The sequence below is a fragment of the Rhinatrema bivittatum genome, chromosome 3, assembly GCF_901001135.1.
Source record: "Rhinatrema bivittatum chromosome 3, aRhiBiv1.1, whole genome shotgun sequence".
Lineage (NCBI taxonomy): Eukaryota > Metazoa > Chordata > Amphibia > Gymnophiona > Rhinatrematidae > Rhinatrema > Rhinatrema bivittatum.
Window position 1 is genome coordinate 522170067 of NC_042617.1, and position 18459 is coordinate 522188525.

Consider the following 18459-nt stretch of genomic DNA (forward strand, 5'->3'; position numbering starts at 1 on the left):
TTATAAAAAAAAAAGAAAAATAAAGCATCGGAAAATTTTCCTCCCCCCATTTCAGAGAGCAGCCCCACAGTGAAAAAGAAATACTGTGGGGAGAGGGATTTGAGCAAGCGTCTGAGGCACCCAAGACAAGATGGCAGACTGTAAGGGGAACACAAGCAGAAGTGGATGTTGTGGGAAAACAAGTAGAGGGGAGAGGTGTCAGGATATTAGTGGGAGAAGAGAGTATGAAAGACAAGTGTCAGTGATGTGATATATGGGGCAAAGTGGGAGAAAACACAAGCAAGGAATTAAAATTTGAGAAACATCTGAAAGAGAATATTATGAAAGAAAAGGAGAAAAGAAAATAGGGCAATTTTCAACAGCATTTCTGGGGTTTAAATAGTTTGGCCTTTTTTTTTTTTTTCAAAATTCCCCATCCAATATGCAGGTAAACGTATGTGTGTACTGTTGTGTGTCTGGTCCGTGCTAGGTCCGTGCTCGAGCCTGCTCACCTTCCTCCTGTGCTAACAGGCCCCGGGCCATCCTGCTGCCGCTGCCAGTGCCTCCTGGCCATGGTGTCCCGCGGCGGCGTCTCCCAGGCCCTCCACCTCGGGCCTAGCTCCACGCCGGGGCACGGCATCCTCCGCTGATCGCACCCCTAGGCATGCGCAGACCGCCCTGCCATTTAAAGGGCCTAGGGCGGGAACCAGCTCCACAGCGAAGCCTGATGACGTCACCTAGCCTCTGTATAAAAGCGAGGCCCTGTTCCCCAGGACCTCGCCTTGGCAATTGGGTCGACACCGTGGTGTTCTGAGTTTGCCTAACCGTGTTCCAGCGTTTCCCTGTTCCAGCGTCTCCTTGTTCCAGTGTCTCCTTGTTCCAGCGTCTCTCCTTGTTCCTGAGTCTCCCTGTGTTCCTTTATCCTTCCCAGGTAGTACCTCTATGGACTGATCTCTGGTACTGACCTCTGCCTGTCTGAACATTCTCTTGTCTGCTGCCTAGAACTGACCACTGCCTGCCTGACCATTCTCTACATCTGCCGCCTGGAACTGACCCTCACTTGCCTTGACTACGCTCGGACTGACCTTGGTATTGACCCTTGATTTGGCTGACCACTTCTGGCCTGATACTCTGACTCTGACCCTTGCGCTTCACTTGGACACTCTCTTCTGGCCTACTGTTACTACCAGACCAACCTGCTTGGAATCCACCCGTGGCTTCCACCTGACTAGACCCGCAGGCGCTGCCTGTCTCGCCCGGAGAACCTTCCTGAACTACCTCCTGTAATGTATCACAATCTGCTTGTGATTTAACTACTCTGAATAATTTTGTATCATCCGCAAATTTGATAACCTCACTCGTCATATTCCTTTCCAGATCATGTATATATATATATTGAAAAGCACCGGTCCAAGTACAGATACCTGAGGCACTCCACTGTTTACCCTTTTCCACTGAGAAAATTGACCATTTAATCCTACTCTCTGTTTCCTGTCTTTTAACCAGTTTGTAATCCACGAAGGGACATCACCTCCTATCCCATGACTTTTTAGTTTTCTTAGCAGCCTCTCATGAGGGACTTTGTCAAACTCCTTCTGAAATTCCAAATACACTCATCTACCAGTTCACCTTTATCCACATGTTTATTAACCCCTTCAAAAAAATGAAGCAGATTTGTTAGGCAAGACTTCCCTTGGGTAAATCCAAGTTGACTGTGTTCCATTAAACCATGTCTTTCTATATGCTCTACGATTTTGATCTTGAGAATAGTTTCCACTATTCTTCCCGGCACTGAAGTCAGGCTCACTGGTCTATAGTTACCCGGATCGCCCCTGGAGCCTTTTTTAAATATTGGGGTTACATTGGCCACCCTCCAGTCTTCAGGTACAATGGATGATTTTAATGATAGGTTACATATTTTAATGATAGGTTACACATTTTAGCTAATAGATCAGAAATTTCAGTTTTGAGTTCCTTCAGTACACCAGGATGCATACCACCAGAGCTTTGTGAAAAGAAGTAAGGAGTATCCACTGAGAGAACATGGAAGGGGAAGGGAAATAAAGGATAAAATCAGTAGGGGAAGAAGTTGAATATTGAAAAGGTAGTTGTGTGAGAAATTTGGGAATGTATGACATTTTTAGAAGTGTATATTGCTACAGAGTCTTGAGACATGGAGTTTGAAGTAGGAGTGAATTCAATTTGAGCTGGAAGCAGTTGTGCAGTTCATAGGATTTTATGATTCAGCAAATTGAGTTTAGAACATAAGAACATGCCATACTGGGTCAAACCAAGGATCCATCAAGCCCAGCATCCTGTTTCCAACAGTGGCCAATCTAGGCTATAAGTACCTGGCAAGTACCCCAAAACTAAGTCTATCCCATGCTACTGATACTAGTAATAGCAGTGGTTATTTTCTAAGTCAACTTGATTAATAGCAGGTAATGGACTTCTCCTCCAAGAACTTATCCAAACCTTTTTTAAACCCAGCTACACTAACTGCACTAACCACATCCCCTGGCAACAAATTCCAGTGTTGAATTGTGCATTATGTGGCTAGGAGTAAGGACATAGAGGGGCCGATTTTAAAAGTTACGTGCGCGGGGTACATTTGTGCGCGCCACCCGGCACGCACAAATGTACATCCAATTTTATAACATGCGCGCAAGTGGGTGGGTCACAGTTACAAGTGGGTGCACCTTGCGCGCACTGAGCCCTAGGGGAGACCCGATGGCTTTCCCCATTCCCTCCAAGGCCATTCCGAAATTGGAGCGGCCTTAGAGGGAACTTTTTTATTTGGTCCCCCCCACCTTTCCCTCCCTGCCCCTATCTAACCCACCCCCCAGCCCTACCTAAATCCCCCCCTACCTTATTTCATCGAGAGGCAGGCGTAACTTGCACACGCCGGCCGGCTGCTGGAGCACTCAGACCCGCCCCAGACCACCACCATGCCCCCGGCCCCACCCCCAGACCGCTGCCATGCCCCCGCCCCCGGACCTCCCCTTTTTTGAAGCTCTGGTACATACGCGCGTCCCAGGGCTTGCAAAATGGGCTCGGCGCATGCTGGGGTAGGTTTTCGGGAGTTATGCGTGTATCTTAACGCGCGTAACCCTTTGAAAATCTACCCCAGAGTGTCTATGGAATCTCCTCTCACTACATGGTCCAAATAAATAAACAGTAATTTAAGACCAAAAGCTTTTTGATAGCATAAGAAAAAAAATTGCCAAAATCATAGATTCAAATAACTATTGGCACAAAAGAGTTGCCTGCTCGGTAAATTCACTTAATTCTGTGCTTCCATATATTTGTAGAATGCAGCTCTGTATCCTCATTAGCTGATGATGTCTTACTAAAAGAATGAAAATAGCAGGAAGAGATGTGAAATATTATAGTAAATATAATGTATCCCATAATAAACAATATTCCTCTTATTGACTTCAGCATTTCTTTCAAACAGATTTTAATGAAAATGATTATATAGATGAAGACGATCTTGAAGCTATTATCCATCGTTTGACAAACAAATCAGATCTAGAAGATGATGATATAATACAACTGATTGACCATGTATGTTTTTACGATTCTTTAAGTTTACAAACACCCTTAAAGAATGAATTCCATTCCTCATTACCTAAGCAGGATGAACTAGGCAATTTGCATCATTTTTAAGCATTCTATTTGCAATTAAGGACTCACAAATGTTCTTGTAGGAAATGTAATGGAGATGCCATCTTTTTACTCTTTTTGACTTTTTGTGTAGTTGGTTGATTAATTTTCTCCTTCTGGGTTCTTTCAAGTTTAGTAAAAAAAAACAAAAAACAAAAAAACCCCCAACTGCAGAGAAAAAAAAAGACAAATTGTGATATTTTAACATTACTGTTACTCTCAGGAAACTGCAATGTAGATTTGCCAATTTAGGACCAGCTATAGGAACAGAGCAAAACAAGTACAGAAAACACCTCAAAATTGCTAGTCAGAGCAATCATTTTTTGCCATAGCACCAAATTTAAGACTTAAGTCAAAAAATGCTTCAGTGGCACAGATGTTTGTGTGATAGATAATAAATTAAATCAATGCTGTGTTTCTGCAGTAGAAAATACAAAATTTTAAAATATATCAGTTGTTTGATTTTTACATTTTTTTAAAGATTTTGTTAATACAGTAGCTTTAACATAGAGTACTAAAATAAACTTCCTATGAAAATGTTTTGGTTTGTTTTAAATCTCATTATGATTCTTAAAAGCAGTTTTATGCCTGAAGCTAATATGTTCATTTTAAATTTGGTGTTTTTGAGGAATTTGTATGTGTAATTATGACTGACTGATTGAAATGCTGGATAATCCTCTCTCAGGGTACTGCTAAGTCAGGGGAAATAGGCTGTGTTATCTTAAACAGGTCCAGGACAGACAGGAGGTGGGTCACAGAGTTACATAATGGTCTAGGGCTAATTTTGTCCAGTATTTACAGGAGCACTTGCTCTTGTTACTTTTGCAGTTCCTATATTAACTTTATTTGTTGCTTTAGGATTTGCCTCATATGCACTTATGCAGCATTGTTAACAGTTTTTTCTGTCTTCATCATGGTTCAGTAAGAGGTACCAAAAATCCCACTGCTTATACCACATGTGATCAGTTTACCAATGTGCTGATGACTATGCAGGGGTGAAAGCATGTTGTAGGTAGCGTGTATAGGCCCTAATTTTTATTTTTAGGAGAGGGTGCAGAAAGGAAAAAAAAAGTCTTCCAATCTTTAATCAGCAGAAGAAAGAAAGTGATAAATCCTCTGTAAAGGTCATTGGTGAGAAGTTACCGAGAATATTATGTTCAATTCTAGAGGCCATTGTTGCGCTCCTGCTCCTGGGCCTAGCCGTGAGCAGGCGCTTACCTCGTGGCCTGGAGGCCGCTGCTGTCCCCGGACCTCCCAGCACGGCAGGAGCCACACCCGGACCTCCTGTGCGGCAAGAGCTGCCACCGATATCCTGCGCGGCAGGAACTGCCACCAATGTCCTGCACGGCAGGGAGCCGCCGCTTGCCTTCTTCTTCGCCATGGCGGGGAGCTGCGGACTTCAGCTTCCTTGGCAGTATGGGACCGCCGGTGTTGCCGTCTCCCTGCAGGCCCTGGGGCTTGCTCCTCAGAGGCAGGACGCTGCCTTCGCTCCGCCTCCAATGTTGGGGCCTGTTACGCGGCCCAGCCCTGCTCCTGCACGCAGCGGCAGGGATGCCGCTGTCCAGGGTCTTGCCCACTTCCCCTAAGGGGCAAGGCCGTGCCTTCCTTCTATATTTAAAGGGCCCGCGGCCGGATATGCCCCAGACCCCACCTGAACTCCTCCCTGGGCGTCTCCTCCTCTTCAACCCTATTTATGGGCCGTGCTTCCATTACTTCGTGGCCTTTGCAAAGGGCTAGTCCTCTTGTGTACTTCCTGCTTCCTGCTCCTGCTTGGCATTCCTTTCTTCATTTTGGGATCCCTCGTCGTCCATGTTCCTGGTCTCTGCTGATGTCTCATCTGTTCCTGATGTTCCAGTCCTGATGTTCCAAGTCTTGATGATCCAGTCCTGATGTTCCGTGATCCAGTCCTGATGTTCCAAGTCCTGATGATCCAGTCCTGATATTCTGTGATCCAGTCCTGATGTTCTATGTTCCAGTCCTGATGTTCCAAGTCCTGATGTTCCAAGTCCTGAGTAGCCCGCTCCTCTGGAGGTTCTTTGTTTTTAAAGTTCCGGGTTCCAAGTTCCGAGTTTTAATTCTGAGTCTAGTATCCTGTCCCGACCTCGGAGGGTCTTGGGGTTGCTTCGTTCCTGACCTGTGTTTGTTGTCTAGAGCTTGCCCCCCCCCCCCCCTCCCCTCGTGGTCCACAACCAGCTGACGGGCTGTGTAGGGCGCCTGACGGACCTTGCTCGCCTGTGTCTGAGTCTCCATGTTCCAAGTTCCTCACCTGAGATTCACCTCTGCCTCCTGTCCGGCCTGCCGCCTCTGCCGTTACCCAGCGGCAGGTCTGAAAGGGCTTGGATTGGTCAGAGGACTACTCAGAGACCAACCTTGCATGGTTGGCCTCAGGGGCCTGGGCTTCCGGTTCCGCCCAGACAAGGTTCCATCTCACCTGCCTTGGCGCTTCCTCGGAGCTCCTCTCCTGGTTCGCTGAGGCCCAAGGGCACCCTCTACTCATCCCAGCTCAACAGGTTCCCAAGGCCTCCCAGTGCAACAGATTGCCGAGGTCCAAGGGCACACTCTACTCGTCCCAGCGTAACAGGTTCCCAAGGCCTCCCAGCGCAACAGTTTGCCAAGGCCTAAGGGTACATTTCATCTCCCGGAAGTGGGATCGCTCCCCAGCGCTCCCGCAACAGATTGGCAAGGCCTGTGTGCGCAGCAGCCGTTCCTCTGAAAAGATATATATAGTCTAGAGTAAGAAACCTCAGAGTCATCATGGACAATAAATTAAACCTAAAGAGATTTATCAATAATACTACCAAGGAGGGCTTTTTTAAATTACAAGTCCTAAAACGACTCAGACCACTCCTCCACTTCCATGACTACCGATCGGTACTTCAAACAATCATTTTCTCAAAAACAGATTACTGCAATTCTCTTTTACTCGGACTCCCAGCTTACACCATTAAACCCCTTCAAATGCTACAAAACACCTCAGCCAGGATTCTAACTAAGACCAACAAAAGAGACCATATTACCCCTATCTTGAGGAACCTACATTGGCTCCCAATCAAGTTCAGAATCATATACAAAGCACTAACGATCATTCACAAAACCATCCACAATCTCATTCCTCTGGAACTAAACATCCCACTACGACCACATTTACCCACCAGACCAATAAGAGCAGCATATAGAGACACTCTTCTTGTCCCACACTCCAAAACCTCTCTAAGTAAACGAGCTATGTCCACTGCAGGTCCTGCACAATGGAACTCTCTTCCTCCAGAACTACGGTTGGAACAATGCCCGATCACTTTTAAAAAAAGACTAAAAACTTGGCTATTCGAACAAGCATTCCATCTAGATTAATGACGTACCTCCATCATCTCCGTTACCAGTCAATAAGCTAATCTTTCCAAACTATCTACTCAGACTATCCATAATTTAGCAACCCAACTCTACAGTCGATCTTGCCAAGCATACTCAGTGTACCCAGACCTTAAATTAATTCCAATACGTATCTTGATCCTAAGCCAGACTAGACTTGGCTCAATCATTTTATTCAATTCGTTTTTTTTTCATTGCCCCCATTTTATCTTATCCAAGTTCTACACCCTGTTCTATGTAATCGCATTCTTACATGTGTTGTTTTTTCCATTATAATGTAAACCGAGATGATATGTAATGTCTTACATGAATCCCGGTATATAAAAATGTCAAATAAATAAATAAATAAATAATAATAATAGAGTAGGCAGGCTGTACCAAAAGCCATATCACATGAAACTTCAAAATGTAAATATGTATGTCCTAGAGTAGGGCTCTGGGTTTGTGTAATTCTATGGCTGAAGAAAGGCCAAATAGTCTATCCCTTGCCAAGGAATTGGCTGGTCCCTGCATAATCGTAACAGGAGACCAGGGAAGGAACCAGATTGGGGAGGTGGCACTGAATGGCAACTTATTCCTCCTTATTTATTTATTTTATTTTATTAGTTACAATTATAACCCATTTACTGTAAAACTCGCTAACCGGGTCATTCATCAAACTCCAATGTGACTATTGCGGTGGTATAATGCAAATTAGGGGAAGGAGAGGAGTGCGAGTGGGATTTGGGTGGAGTAATGTTTTCTACATTATTGCCAGCAGTACCGCGGGAAATAACGACACCTTTTCCTGTGGCGCTATGAGTGCGAAACTGTGCAGCCCGGCCGCAACTGCAGCAGGCAAAAACGCACGACCGCAATGCGGACGGCTGTACAATTTTGCCGCTCCCCCCCGCCCCTAAGTGAGAAACCATAATAAATGACAATAAATTCCTAACATACAAATAGGAAATAATAAAATAAAAATCAGAACAGCAAAACATCTATAGGTCCAAATTCAATAAGGGGTAGATTTTTAAAGAGAACGCACACACTACCCGACATGCATACATGGATGCGAGATTTTATAACATGCGCACGCTGGCGCGCGCATGTTATAAAATCCCAGTTGGCGTGCGCAAGGGGGGGGGTATAATTTAGCAAATTCGTGTGGAAATGCATCATCAGGCTTCCCCAGTTCCCTCCCAGTCTGCTCCAATTAAGTAGCGGACTGGTAGGGAACTTCCCTACCTCCTACCCTAAACTCCCTTCCCCTTCCCCATCCTACCCGCCCCATCCCTATCCTAGCCCCGCCCCCATTTTTTTAACTTATGTTTTGCTCCTGCAAAGGAGCAGGAGCAAGCTGCACGCACCCGCACAATGGCAAATGGCCGCTGTACCGAGTGTCTCTAGTCCTGCCCCGCCCTGCCCCTGGACCACCCCACTGCCGAGGCCTGGCTCTTCTGCGAGTAATAGGGGTTACACGCAGGGCTGGGCCCCTTTTAAAATGCGCGCGGTGCATAAGGCCCGGCCACGCGCATATCCCCTGTGTTTTACGTGCGCGAGCCAATAAAAATTCGGCCTTAAGGCAGTTAGTGGACAAGTTATCCAGCTAAAGTTAACTGGATAACTTTTCCCATATATTTAGCAAGATAAATGTTCCACTGACTATACCTGCCTAAATTTATCTGTCTGCATATAGCCGGATAACATTAGCCCTAACAGTCCATTGTTTGAATATAGCTGGTTAGGCCTAAAGGTATTCAACCTTGTGTGGCTGGATAGTTAGCTGTGTATTTGAATTATCTTCAAAATATAACCGGGTAAATAGCACTCCTTTAAAAAAAAGGCAAAAAAACCCTGTTGCAGGCCTTCTGGTCCAATTTCCAACCACCCCACCACAAAAATCTTGATCCATCCACTGACCAGGACCCCCCAACCCATTCAAATGTTAACAATAAACAGATATCAGTGATGCTGGGCCCAGTCCTCCAACCTTCCCCCTCCTTCCCCGCTAAATATACAATGAAATGTGCCTTCTCCCCCCCCACCCCCCCCCAAACATCTCCCTCCAACACACACAAAACCACACACGCACCCTCCCCTAGAAGCCCTCCCATTCACCCGGTACCTGAATTGGGGGCCCCCTGTTTGTATGCAGGGATCGTAGTGCAATGCGTTCTGGCTACTTTCAGCATTACTCTGGCAATGGTAATGCTGGAAGTCACCAGGATCGTATTGCATTGTTTATAAAACTCCCATTGCACAGTTTATAAAACACAATGCATTTCTGTTCTGATAGTATACACATATTTCCAATGCAAGAAAACACGTACTTTTTCTATCCATTTTAAAGTAAATTTTAAAATACATGCGCAGGCGTCCATGTGCATGCGGTTCCCAGCGCATGCACATGGATGATCCGATTTTCTAACATGCCCACACCGATGCACGCATTTTATAAAATCCGCTACCTGCGCGACATGCACACCCGAGTGTCGACTTGAGCACATAAGGGGGCTACATTTTATAAGAAGCGCATGGCGACGCAATAGAGCCCTTCCCCACCCTCCCAGTCCACTCCAACAGTGGAGCGAACTGGGAGGGAACTTTCTAAACCTCCTACCTAACCTGCCTCTCTTTCCCCTATCCACCCCGACCCCTATAACCCCTCTAACTATCTTTTTTTTTTGTTTGTTTGTTTTAATACTTACCCGCTCTGCTGTGCAGCAGCAGGCTTATTTTTATTTATTTTTGATTTAGATTTTTATATTCCGATTTTCGGCCTTCAAAGTGTACATCAAAGCGGATTACATTCAGGTACTATAAGTATTTTACTGGTTCAATTTACATTTGCACCTGCTGGTCCGATCCTGGCGCATACTTCAGCGAGACAGCACCTAATGCCGCTGTCCCGACATGCCCCAGCTCACCCCTTTTTGTTCAAGCTGGTTGTTATAATATGATGTGGGGGTGCTGATTTTTTAAGTGGGAAGCAGTATGATTGGTATGATTGAAGTATGAATGGTTTTAATAGGGTGATGGCTAATAGCATGTGCAAAATATTTATAAGGAATTTAATAAAAGCATTTTCATCGGATAATTTATTTGAAAGTAGTAAACATTTTATTGGGGGTCATATATCTTTAGTGTTACTATGTAGTCTTGTATGCATATACCTGAAAATTTGATAGGTACCAGTGTGGTTTGTTTTGATAGATGTAGATATATAGATATTAGGGAGGAGGAATAGCCTAGTGGTTAGAGCAGTGGACTATGAACCAGGAGACCAAGATTCAAGTCCCGCTGTCACTCCTTGTGACCTTGGGCAAGTCACTTTACCCTACATTGCCTCAGGTACAAAAACTTAGCCCTCTGGGGATAGGGAAATACCTACTGTACCTGAATGTAAACTGGTGTGATATCTCAATTGAGATGAATGTCAGTATATAAATTAAATAAATATATATATATACACACACACACACACACACAAAGGTACTTATCAGAACACCTGAGACAAGTAACAAAAAATATATATACAATATAGCAGAACAATAAGCAAAAGTAATTTTCTCAACTAATAGGATATAACCATATACAAAAGACTAGTGGAAACTATCTCAGTGCCCCTCAGAAGGGTGAATCAGCCAAGCAAGTTCTTGTTTGGAGACAGATCATCACTGAAGATCCCTATCATCAGTTCTCTACAGGGAATCTGGCTAGAGCTTGAGCTGCTGGGGGGGTTATGCCCCTTGGATTAGGATATGTGCTGTCTGGACTTCTTTAGGTAGCCTTTCTTGATATATTGCCAGACTACTGATAAGAAAACTTGCTGTGTATGTCTAAAATGGTGGACTTCGTATCTTTTCTCCACTGCTTATAATCATCATTTTGTCTTTAAACCTAACACATTCATTCCTGGGCAATTGCCAGATGTTTCAGATCACAGCACTAATAAAGTTTGAACACAAAACCACCGTGATCTTGAAATTTTGCAAGAAGGGAAGGCTACTGGAGGAACTATGTGTAAGGTATTCCAGGCTGCTTCTGGCAAAGGCGGGGGAAGGGGGGGGGGGCAGCGAGAATCAGGGGGACTACGCACAGCCCACAAGCTTGTTGTTTCTTTCTGTGTTATCTTATTATTATTAAGACTGCAAAAAATTGTTATAATTATATGACAGTATTTTTCTCTCGTAAAAGACATAATTTATATACACGCCTATACACTCATTTATATGCTATTTTTACTGCAGAACTCCTTTGAAAATTCACTCTATTAAAATGTAAAACCAACATAAAAAATGACTAAGACTAAATAGTAACTAAATAGAACAACCCTATTCTGTCTGACAGACTTGAAAAATAGCCAAGAAATTCAAACTTCCTCAAAGGCTATACTAAAGAAAATGTTCTTAAGAGATTTGTGAAAGGTAATCCTGAATATCTCTGTTCTCACAGGACAAGCAGGATGGTAGTCCTCACATATGGGTGACATCATCAGGATGGAGCCCAATCACGGAAAACTTCTGTCAAAGTTTCCAGAACTTTGACTGGCCCCTACTGGGCATGCCCAGCATGGCACTAACCCTGCAGCCAGCAGGGGTCCCCCTTCAGTCTTCTTTTTTCCGCGCAGCAGTAGCCTCGCGGTTTAGGAGCTCTGAAGAGATTCCTGACAGGAATTTTCCTCACGGAATTATCTACACTTAAATTGCCCCACAGAGGTCCCTCCTCTAACGTTTCTCTAGCCGCGGTACTCCGGTAAGTTTTTTGACCATTTTCCGTCGATTACCGTCGAGTTTGGCCCTTGCGGCCTACTGGCCGTCGACCGTACCGCAGCTCAATTTTTTCTATGGCCATGGTGTCGGGGTTCCGTCGGTGCCCGGACTATACTCGCACCATGTCTATCACAGACCCCCATGGAGTCTGTGTAATGTGTTTAGGCCGTGAGCATGATGTCCTGACTTGCACTAAATGTGCCCTCATAACACCTAAGGGTCGGAAGGCCAGAATGAAGAAGATGGAACTGCTCTTCCGTGCTCAGACCCCGACACCGTCCATTGCATCGATGTCTTCGGAAGCGGCACCGTCTACTTCGTGCCAGCATCGACCACCAACCGGTGACCGACCGCCATCAGTGTCTTCACGCCATCGACAGCCTCTACTCCCCCTCAAGATCGAGGGGATTGCAGGGAAAAACATCGACATCGTAAGACTCGGACTGTCGAGGGAGCAAAATCATCGACCTCGCCACCGTCCGAAGAAGCCCCGTCCAGGAAAGGCACCAACCCTTCCTGCGACCGGGTCATCGAGGCCACCCTCACTCATTCGGGGTTTGAGAGTCACAATTCCGCCTGTAAAGGTGGTCCCTCCGACTGTGCCTCTGCCTCCTTCTTCTGTTCCGGAGCCAGGGCTGCTTGCTCCAGGTCTCCAAGAAGAACTGGACCGGCTGGTTCAGGAAGCCATCGACAAGGCGATGCAACGTCTCCAGGTTCCTCCAGCACCGACACCGGCACCGACTGTGGAACCAGTCATCGACCCGATTCCTGCAGCGCTGGCACCGCTGCTATCCCGGATGGAGGCGCTGATGGCCACCCTTCCACCGATGGATCCTGGGTCTCCGATGGCTCCGGTGCCCTCCCAGTTGACAGCTTCTTCGGGAGGAGAAACACCGTTCTGCATTCCTCCATCGGGAGTTTTGCCTCAGCCATCGATGCCAATTCGTCCCTCGCCACTGATTCATCCATCGGTGCCGATACGTCCATCGACGCTATTGATGCCTTCGATGCCGGCGCTGATGCCTTCCATGCCATCCTCGGTGCCCCCGGGGATTCCTTCGATTTTCTCGGAGCCTCGCCCCGGGTCTTCAGGTATCCAACCTCCTTCTCGTCCTACAGGTCAATCTGCTGACCCTTATGACACTTGGAGTAATGATACTTCAACAGACACTGATGACTTACCTTCACCACCTTCTCCCACTGAAAGTAGGAAGCGTTCTCCTCCAGAGGACCTCTCTTTCATAAATTTTGTGAAAGAAATGTCTGAGTTGGTTCCCTTTCAACTTCAGACAGAACAGGATGACAGGCACCAGATGATGGAGTTACTCCAATTCCTGGATGCCTCCAAAGTGATTACCTGTATACCCATTCACCAAGTTCTTCTGGATCTCCTCAAAAAGAAATGGGAAAATCCTGGATCAATTGCTCCAGTACACAGAAAGGCTGACACTACTTACTTAGTGCAAACAGCCCCAGGTTTTCAAAATTCCCAGCTCGACCACCACTCAGTTGTGGTAGAGTCGGCTCAAAAGAGGGCAAAAAGGTTGAAACCTCACTCATCTACCCCACCTGCTAAGGAACAAAAGTTCCTAGACACATTGGTTGAAGAGTGTTCCAAGGGGCCATGCTCATCTCCTGAATTGCTGCTTACCAGCTTTATATGACCCAATATAATAGGGTCATTTTCAAGCAGATACAAGACCTTTCTGAGTCCCTCCCTGAACAATTCCAAGACCAGCTACAAACCCTTGTCAACAAAGGATTTGAGGTGGGAAAACATGAGATTCAAACATCTTATGATATATTTGACACCTCTACCAGAGTATCTGCAGCTGCCATTTTGGCAAGACGGTGGGCCTGGCTCAAATCTTCTGACCTTCGCCCAGAAGTACAAGACCGGCTGTCTAACCTACCATGTGTAGGAGACAATCTGTTTGGTGAACAGATCCAACTAATGGTGGCTGAATTAAAAGACCATCATGAGACCCTTAAACAGCTCTCCTCAATGCCTTCAGACGTCTCCTTAAGACAGCCTTTCAGGAAGGACTCTAAGAAGTCATTCTACCATCCAAGGAAGGCCTATCCACCACCAGCAAGGTCCCGTTCTACGACACCTTATCAAAAGCCTCAGTCTCGCCAAGCCCGAAAGCAAAAGCCACAAGCAGCTCCCCAGCCAGGAACTGCTTCTGGTTTTTGACTTCTGCTTGGAGAGCAGCAGCCAGATTCCTCTGCCAAGCATACCAGTGAGAGGTCGATTGTACCACTTTCTCAACATGTGGCAGTCAGTCACAACCGACCAATGGGTACTGGCAATAGTTGCTCAGGGTTACCACCTGAACTTTCTCGCCCTGCCACTGGACTCCCCACCTCTACAGACGTGGAGAACATCTGAACACTCCATTCTTCTGGATCAAGAGGTCTCCCTCCTTCTCCAGTCAAGAGCAATAGAACCCGTTCCACATTCACAGCAAGACCTAGGGTTCTATTCCCGGTACTTTCTGATCCCCAAAAAATCGGGAAGAGTACGTCCAATTCTGGACCTACGTGCTCTCAACAAGTACCTCCAGCAGGAAAAGTTCAAGATGGTAACCTTGGGATCGCTTCTACCTCTTCTACAAAGACGAGACTGGCTCTGCTCTCTGGACCTCCAGGACGCATACACAAACATTGCGATAGCTCCATCTCATTGCAAGTACCTGAGGTTTTTAGTCGGCCCCAAGCACTATCAATACCGAGTGCTTCCGTTCGGCCTAGCATCTGCACCACGAGTGTTTATCAAATGTCTCATGGTTGTCGCAGCTTTCCTCAGGAAAGAAGGTGTTCACGTCTACCCCTATCTAGACGACTGGTTAATCAGGGCTCCAACCCAGCCAGTTGTCCCTCGATTTGACTCTACGCACTCTAATTTCTCTAGGATTTCTCATCAATTACGAAAAATCCTTTTTAGTCCCATCTCAAACCTTGTCATTCATTGGGGCAGGCTTGGACACCTTACAGGCAAAAGCCTTTCTGCCGCAGCAACGAGCGCTGACACCGTATCTCTAGCTTACCTGTTGCAGTCTCAGCAAACAGCAACTGCTCGCAAATTCCTTGTCCTTCTGGGACACATGGCATCCTCAGTCCATGTTATTCCAATAGCCCGCCTGGCCATGAGACTCATGCATTGGACTCTGAGGTCACAATGGATTCAAGCTGTTCAACCTCTGTCGACCATTGTCCACATCACCAACCCACTCCGTCTGTCTCTGGCCTGGTGGCAAGATCAGTTCAATCTCCTCCGGGAACTGCCCTTTCAATTACCAGATGCTCAAGTCATTCTCACCACCGACGCTTCCAACTTCGGGTGGGGAGCCCACGTGGACGATTTGCAGACACAAGGATCTTGGTCTCCAGAGGAAGCCAAACACCAAATACATTTCCTGGAGCTTCGAGCAATGCGATATGCTCTCAGGGCTTTTCAGGATCGCCTATCAAATCAGGTCATCCTGATTCAGATGGACAACCAGGTGGCCATGTGGTACATCAACAAGCAAGGAGGCACGGCTCCTTCCTTCTGTGTCAGGAAGCTGTGCAGATTTGGGCGGAAGCTCTCTCCCACTCAATGTACCTCAAGGCCACCTACTTGCCGGGAGTGGACAACGTACTGGCAGACAAGCTAAGCCGCGTCTTCCAACCGCACGAGTTGTCTCTCAACCCCTCGGTAGCGGCCTCAATCTTCCAACAATGGGGATATCCTTAGACAGATCTCTTTGCGTCCCCTCAGAACCACAAAGAGGACAACTACTGCTCTCTCATTCGCAGCAAAGGCTCTCAGCCCAGAGATGCATTCTCCCTCTCGTGGGCAACCGGTCTACTCTATGCATTCCCTCCACTTCTTCTCTCGAAGACTCTCGTGAAGCTACGTCAGGACAAGGGAACCATGATCCTGATAGCACCTCACTGGCCACGCCAAGTGTGGTTTCCCATACTTCAGTATCTCTCCATCCACAGGCACATTCCCTTGGGAAAGGACCCACTCCTGATAACTCAGAACGACGGGTGCCTGCGCCATCCCAGTCTTCAGGCCTTGTCTCTGACGGCATGGATGTTGAAAGGTTAATCCTTCAACCACTTAACCTTTCAGATCCAGTTTCCCGTGTCTTCATTGCTTCACGGAAGCCTTCCACTAGAAAATCTTACTCCTATAAATGGAAAAGGTACACATCATGGTGCACCTCTCAGTCCCTTGATCCCTTTTCCTGTCCAATCCCAAGGTTTTTGGACTATCTCTGGCAATTGTTAGAGTCAGGTCTTAAGACATCTTCCATCAGAATGCATGTCAGTGTGGTAGCCGCCTTCCATAAAGGTGTCAGGGATGTCCCTATTTCGGTACAACCCCTCGTAACACGATTTTGAAGGGCTTGCTCCACATCAAGCCACCTTTACGTCCTCTGGCCCCTTCTTGGGACCTTAATCTGGTTCTTGGTCGGCTCATGAAACCACCATTCGAGCCTCTTCACTCCTGTGACCTAAAATATCTCACATGGAAAGTGATTTTCCTTTTGGCTATCACCTCAGCTCGCAGGATTATTGAGTTTCAGGCCCTAATTACCTATCCGCCTTACACTAAACTCCTGCAGGACTGGGCGGTACTCCGCACTCACCCTAAATATTTACCTAAGGTAGTTTCGGAGTTTCACATTAATCAATCCATCATACTACCTATCTTCTTTCCCAGGCCCCATTCCAATCCAGGGGAACAGGCTCTGCATACCCTTGACTGCAAACGGGCTCTAGCTTTTTATCTCGACCGTACAGTTGCCCACAGGACGAGCACTCAGTTATTCGTCTCGTTCCAGCCCAACAAATTAGGGAAACCTGTGGGTAAGCAGACTCTTTCCTCCTGGTTGGCGGACTGCATAACTTTTTGCTATCAGCAAGCAGGCATTCCTTTTCAAGACCGTGTTAAAGCACACTCTGTGAGGGCCATGGTGACTTCAGTAGCACACCTACGATCGGTGCCGCTTCCTGACATTTGCAGGGCTGCCACCTGGAGTTCTCTCCATAATTTCGCAGCCCACTATTGCTTGGACAAAGCCGGAAGACAAGATTCCATCTTCGGCCAGTCTGTCCTGCGTAACCTATTTCCAACGTGACATACCAACACCCTTCCGCCTGCCCGGTGGGGTTCAGGATACCCTCTACCAAATTCCACCCCAGTTGTTGTGCCTGTTGCACGCCGTTGGGTACATTTGGTGCATGTTCGGACATCCTCAGCTCGGTACTCACCCATATGTGAGGACTACCATCCTGCTTGTCCTGTGAGGAAGCAAATGTTGCTTACCTGTAACAGGTGTTCTCACAGGACGGCAGGATATTAGTCCTCACGGAACCCGCCCGCCGCCCCACGGTGTTGGGTTCGTAACGTTTTGTTATTTTATTTTTTGGCACTGCCTGTAGCTTTCAAATAAGACTGAAGGGGGACCCCTGCTGGCTGCAGGGTTAGTGCCATGCTGGGCATGCCCAGTAGGGGCCAGTCAAAGTTCTGGAAACTTTGACAGAAGTTTTCCGTGATTGGGCTCCATCCTGATGATGTCACCCATATGTGAGGACTAACATCCTGCTGTCCTGTGAGAACACCTGTTACAGGTAAGCAACATTTGCTATCTCTGAAAGAAGACTATTGCAAGGTCTACGGCTATGCTACCAAAAGGCACAATTATGAGTTCATTTCATTCAGCCTTTTTTCAATAAAAGAATTTCCATAAAGATTCCTTGGGAGGAGTGTAAAAATTTGACCAGGGCAGTAAAAGTATAAACAATTTCTTACATAGCCTGCTAATTTATCATGAATGGATTTAAAAACTAGACATAAGACTTCCAGTTATGGCGGAAGCCTGAGCAGACGCTAAAGGTGGAAGCTCCATGGATCCCCCTCTCTTTTTCACGCTGGAAGCGGGCTTTCCCCCTTACTAAAAGCAGGATTGTGGACAGAAGTCTGCGGAGCAGCGGATGGACTCTTTTGTCATTAAAAAGCAACGTGTTATGACCAGTAAAACAGCACGCACAACACGGGAGAAGAGTAGTCTCTTGGAGTGCAAAATGGCAGCATCCTCCCCGAAGGCAGACAATGAAGGAATGGTGGCGATGGTCTCTGAGGATGTTGCTCATACCATATCTAAAAGCATATCAGCTGCCTTAGAAGACCGGCTTTCAAAAATATAATTGACGATAGAAGAAATCAAGGATGGTTTGGAAAGCCAAACACAGCGTTTGCATAAAGTTGAGAAGCACGTGTCGGCACAAGATGTTATGCTCAGGCTTGTGAACCCTTGAGCCGACGGGAGGATGGTATATCTTAGGAGGTGGATCCGTAGGTTCTCCCATCGGGTGGCGAGGCAGAACAGAAGATGTGACCAGCGGACCCTCGGCACAGGAGACTGAGGTGGCTGTGGAGGCAGACGAGGAGACGTGACGTCGAGGAGACAACTGAGTCTTCGCCACTGGAAGCCCGTGGTCCCCCCCAGGAGGAGCCCGTAGGGGCCCGGGCCGCTGGGACTTAGGTGGACCTTTGAGAGGTCAAGGAGTCGTGAGGTCGGTGCAAGGGCTACATGGAGCTTCATCCCTGGAAGCCCGCGGTCCCCCCGGGAGGAGCCCGTAGGGACCCGGGCCGCTGGGACTTAGGTGGGCTCTTGGAGACGATGGTCCAGAA

The 18459-nt window shown here is 46.9% G+C and overlaps 1 protein-coding gene across 1 annotated transcript in view; it reads left to right on the top strand.

Annotated features, from left to right (window-relative positions):
* The window catches only part of CIB4 (calcium and integrin binding family member 4), a 407942-nt gene that overhangs the window by 292263 nt on the left and 97220 nt on the right, over positions 1–18459 (top strand). Inside the window, exon 5 of the mRNA XM_029596244.1 lies at positions 3437–3546. Coding sequence (XP_029452104.1) covers positions 3437–3546 — 110 coding nt within the window. The remainder of the gene's footprint in view (positions 1–3436; positions 3547–18459) is intronic.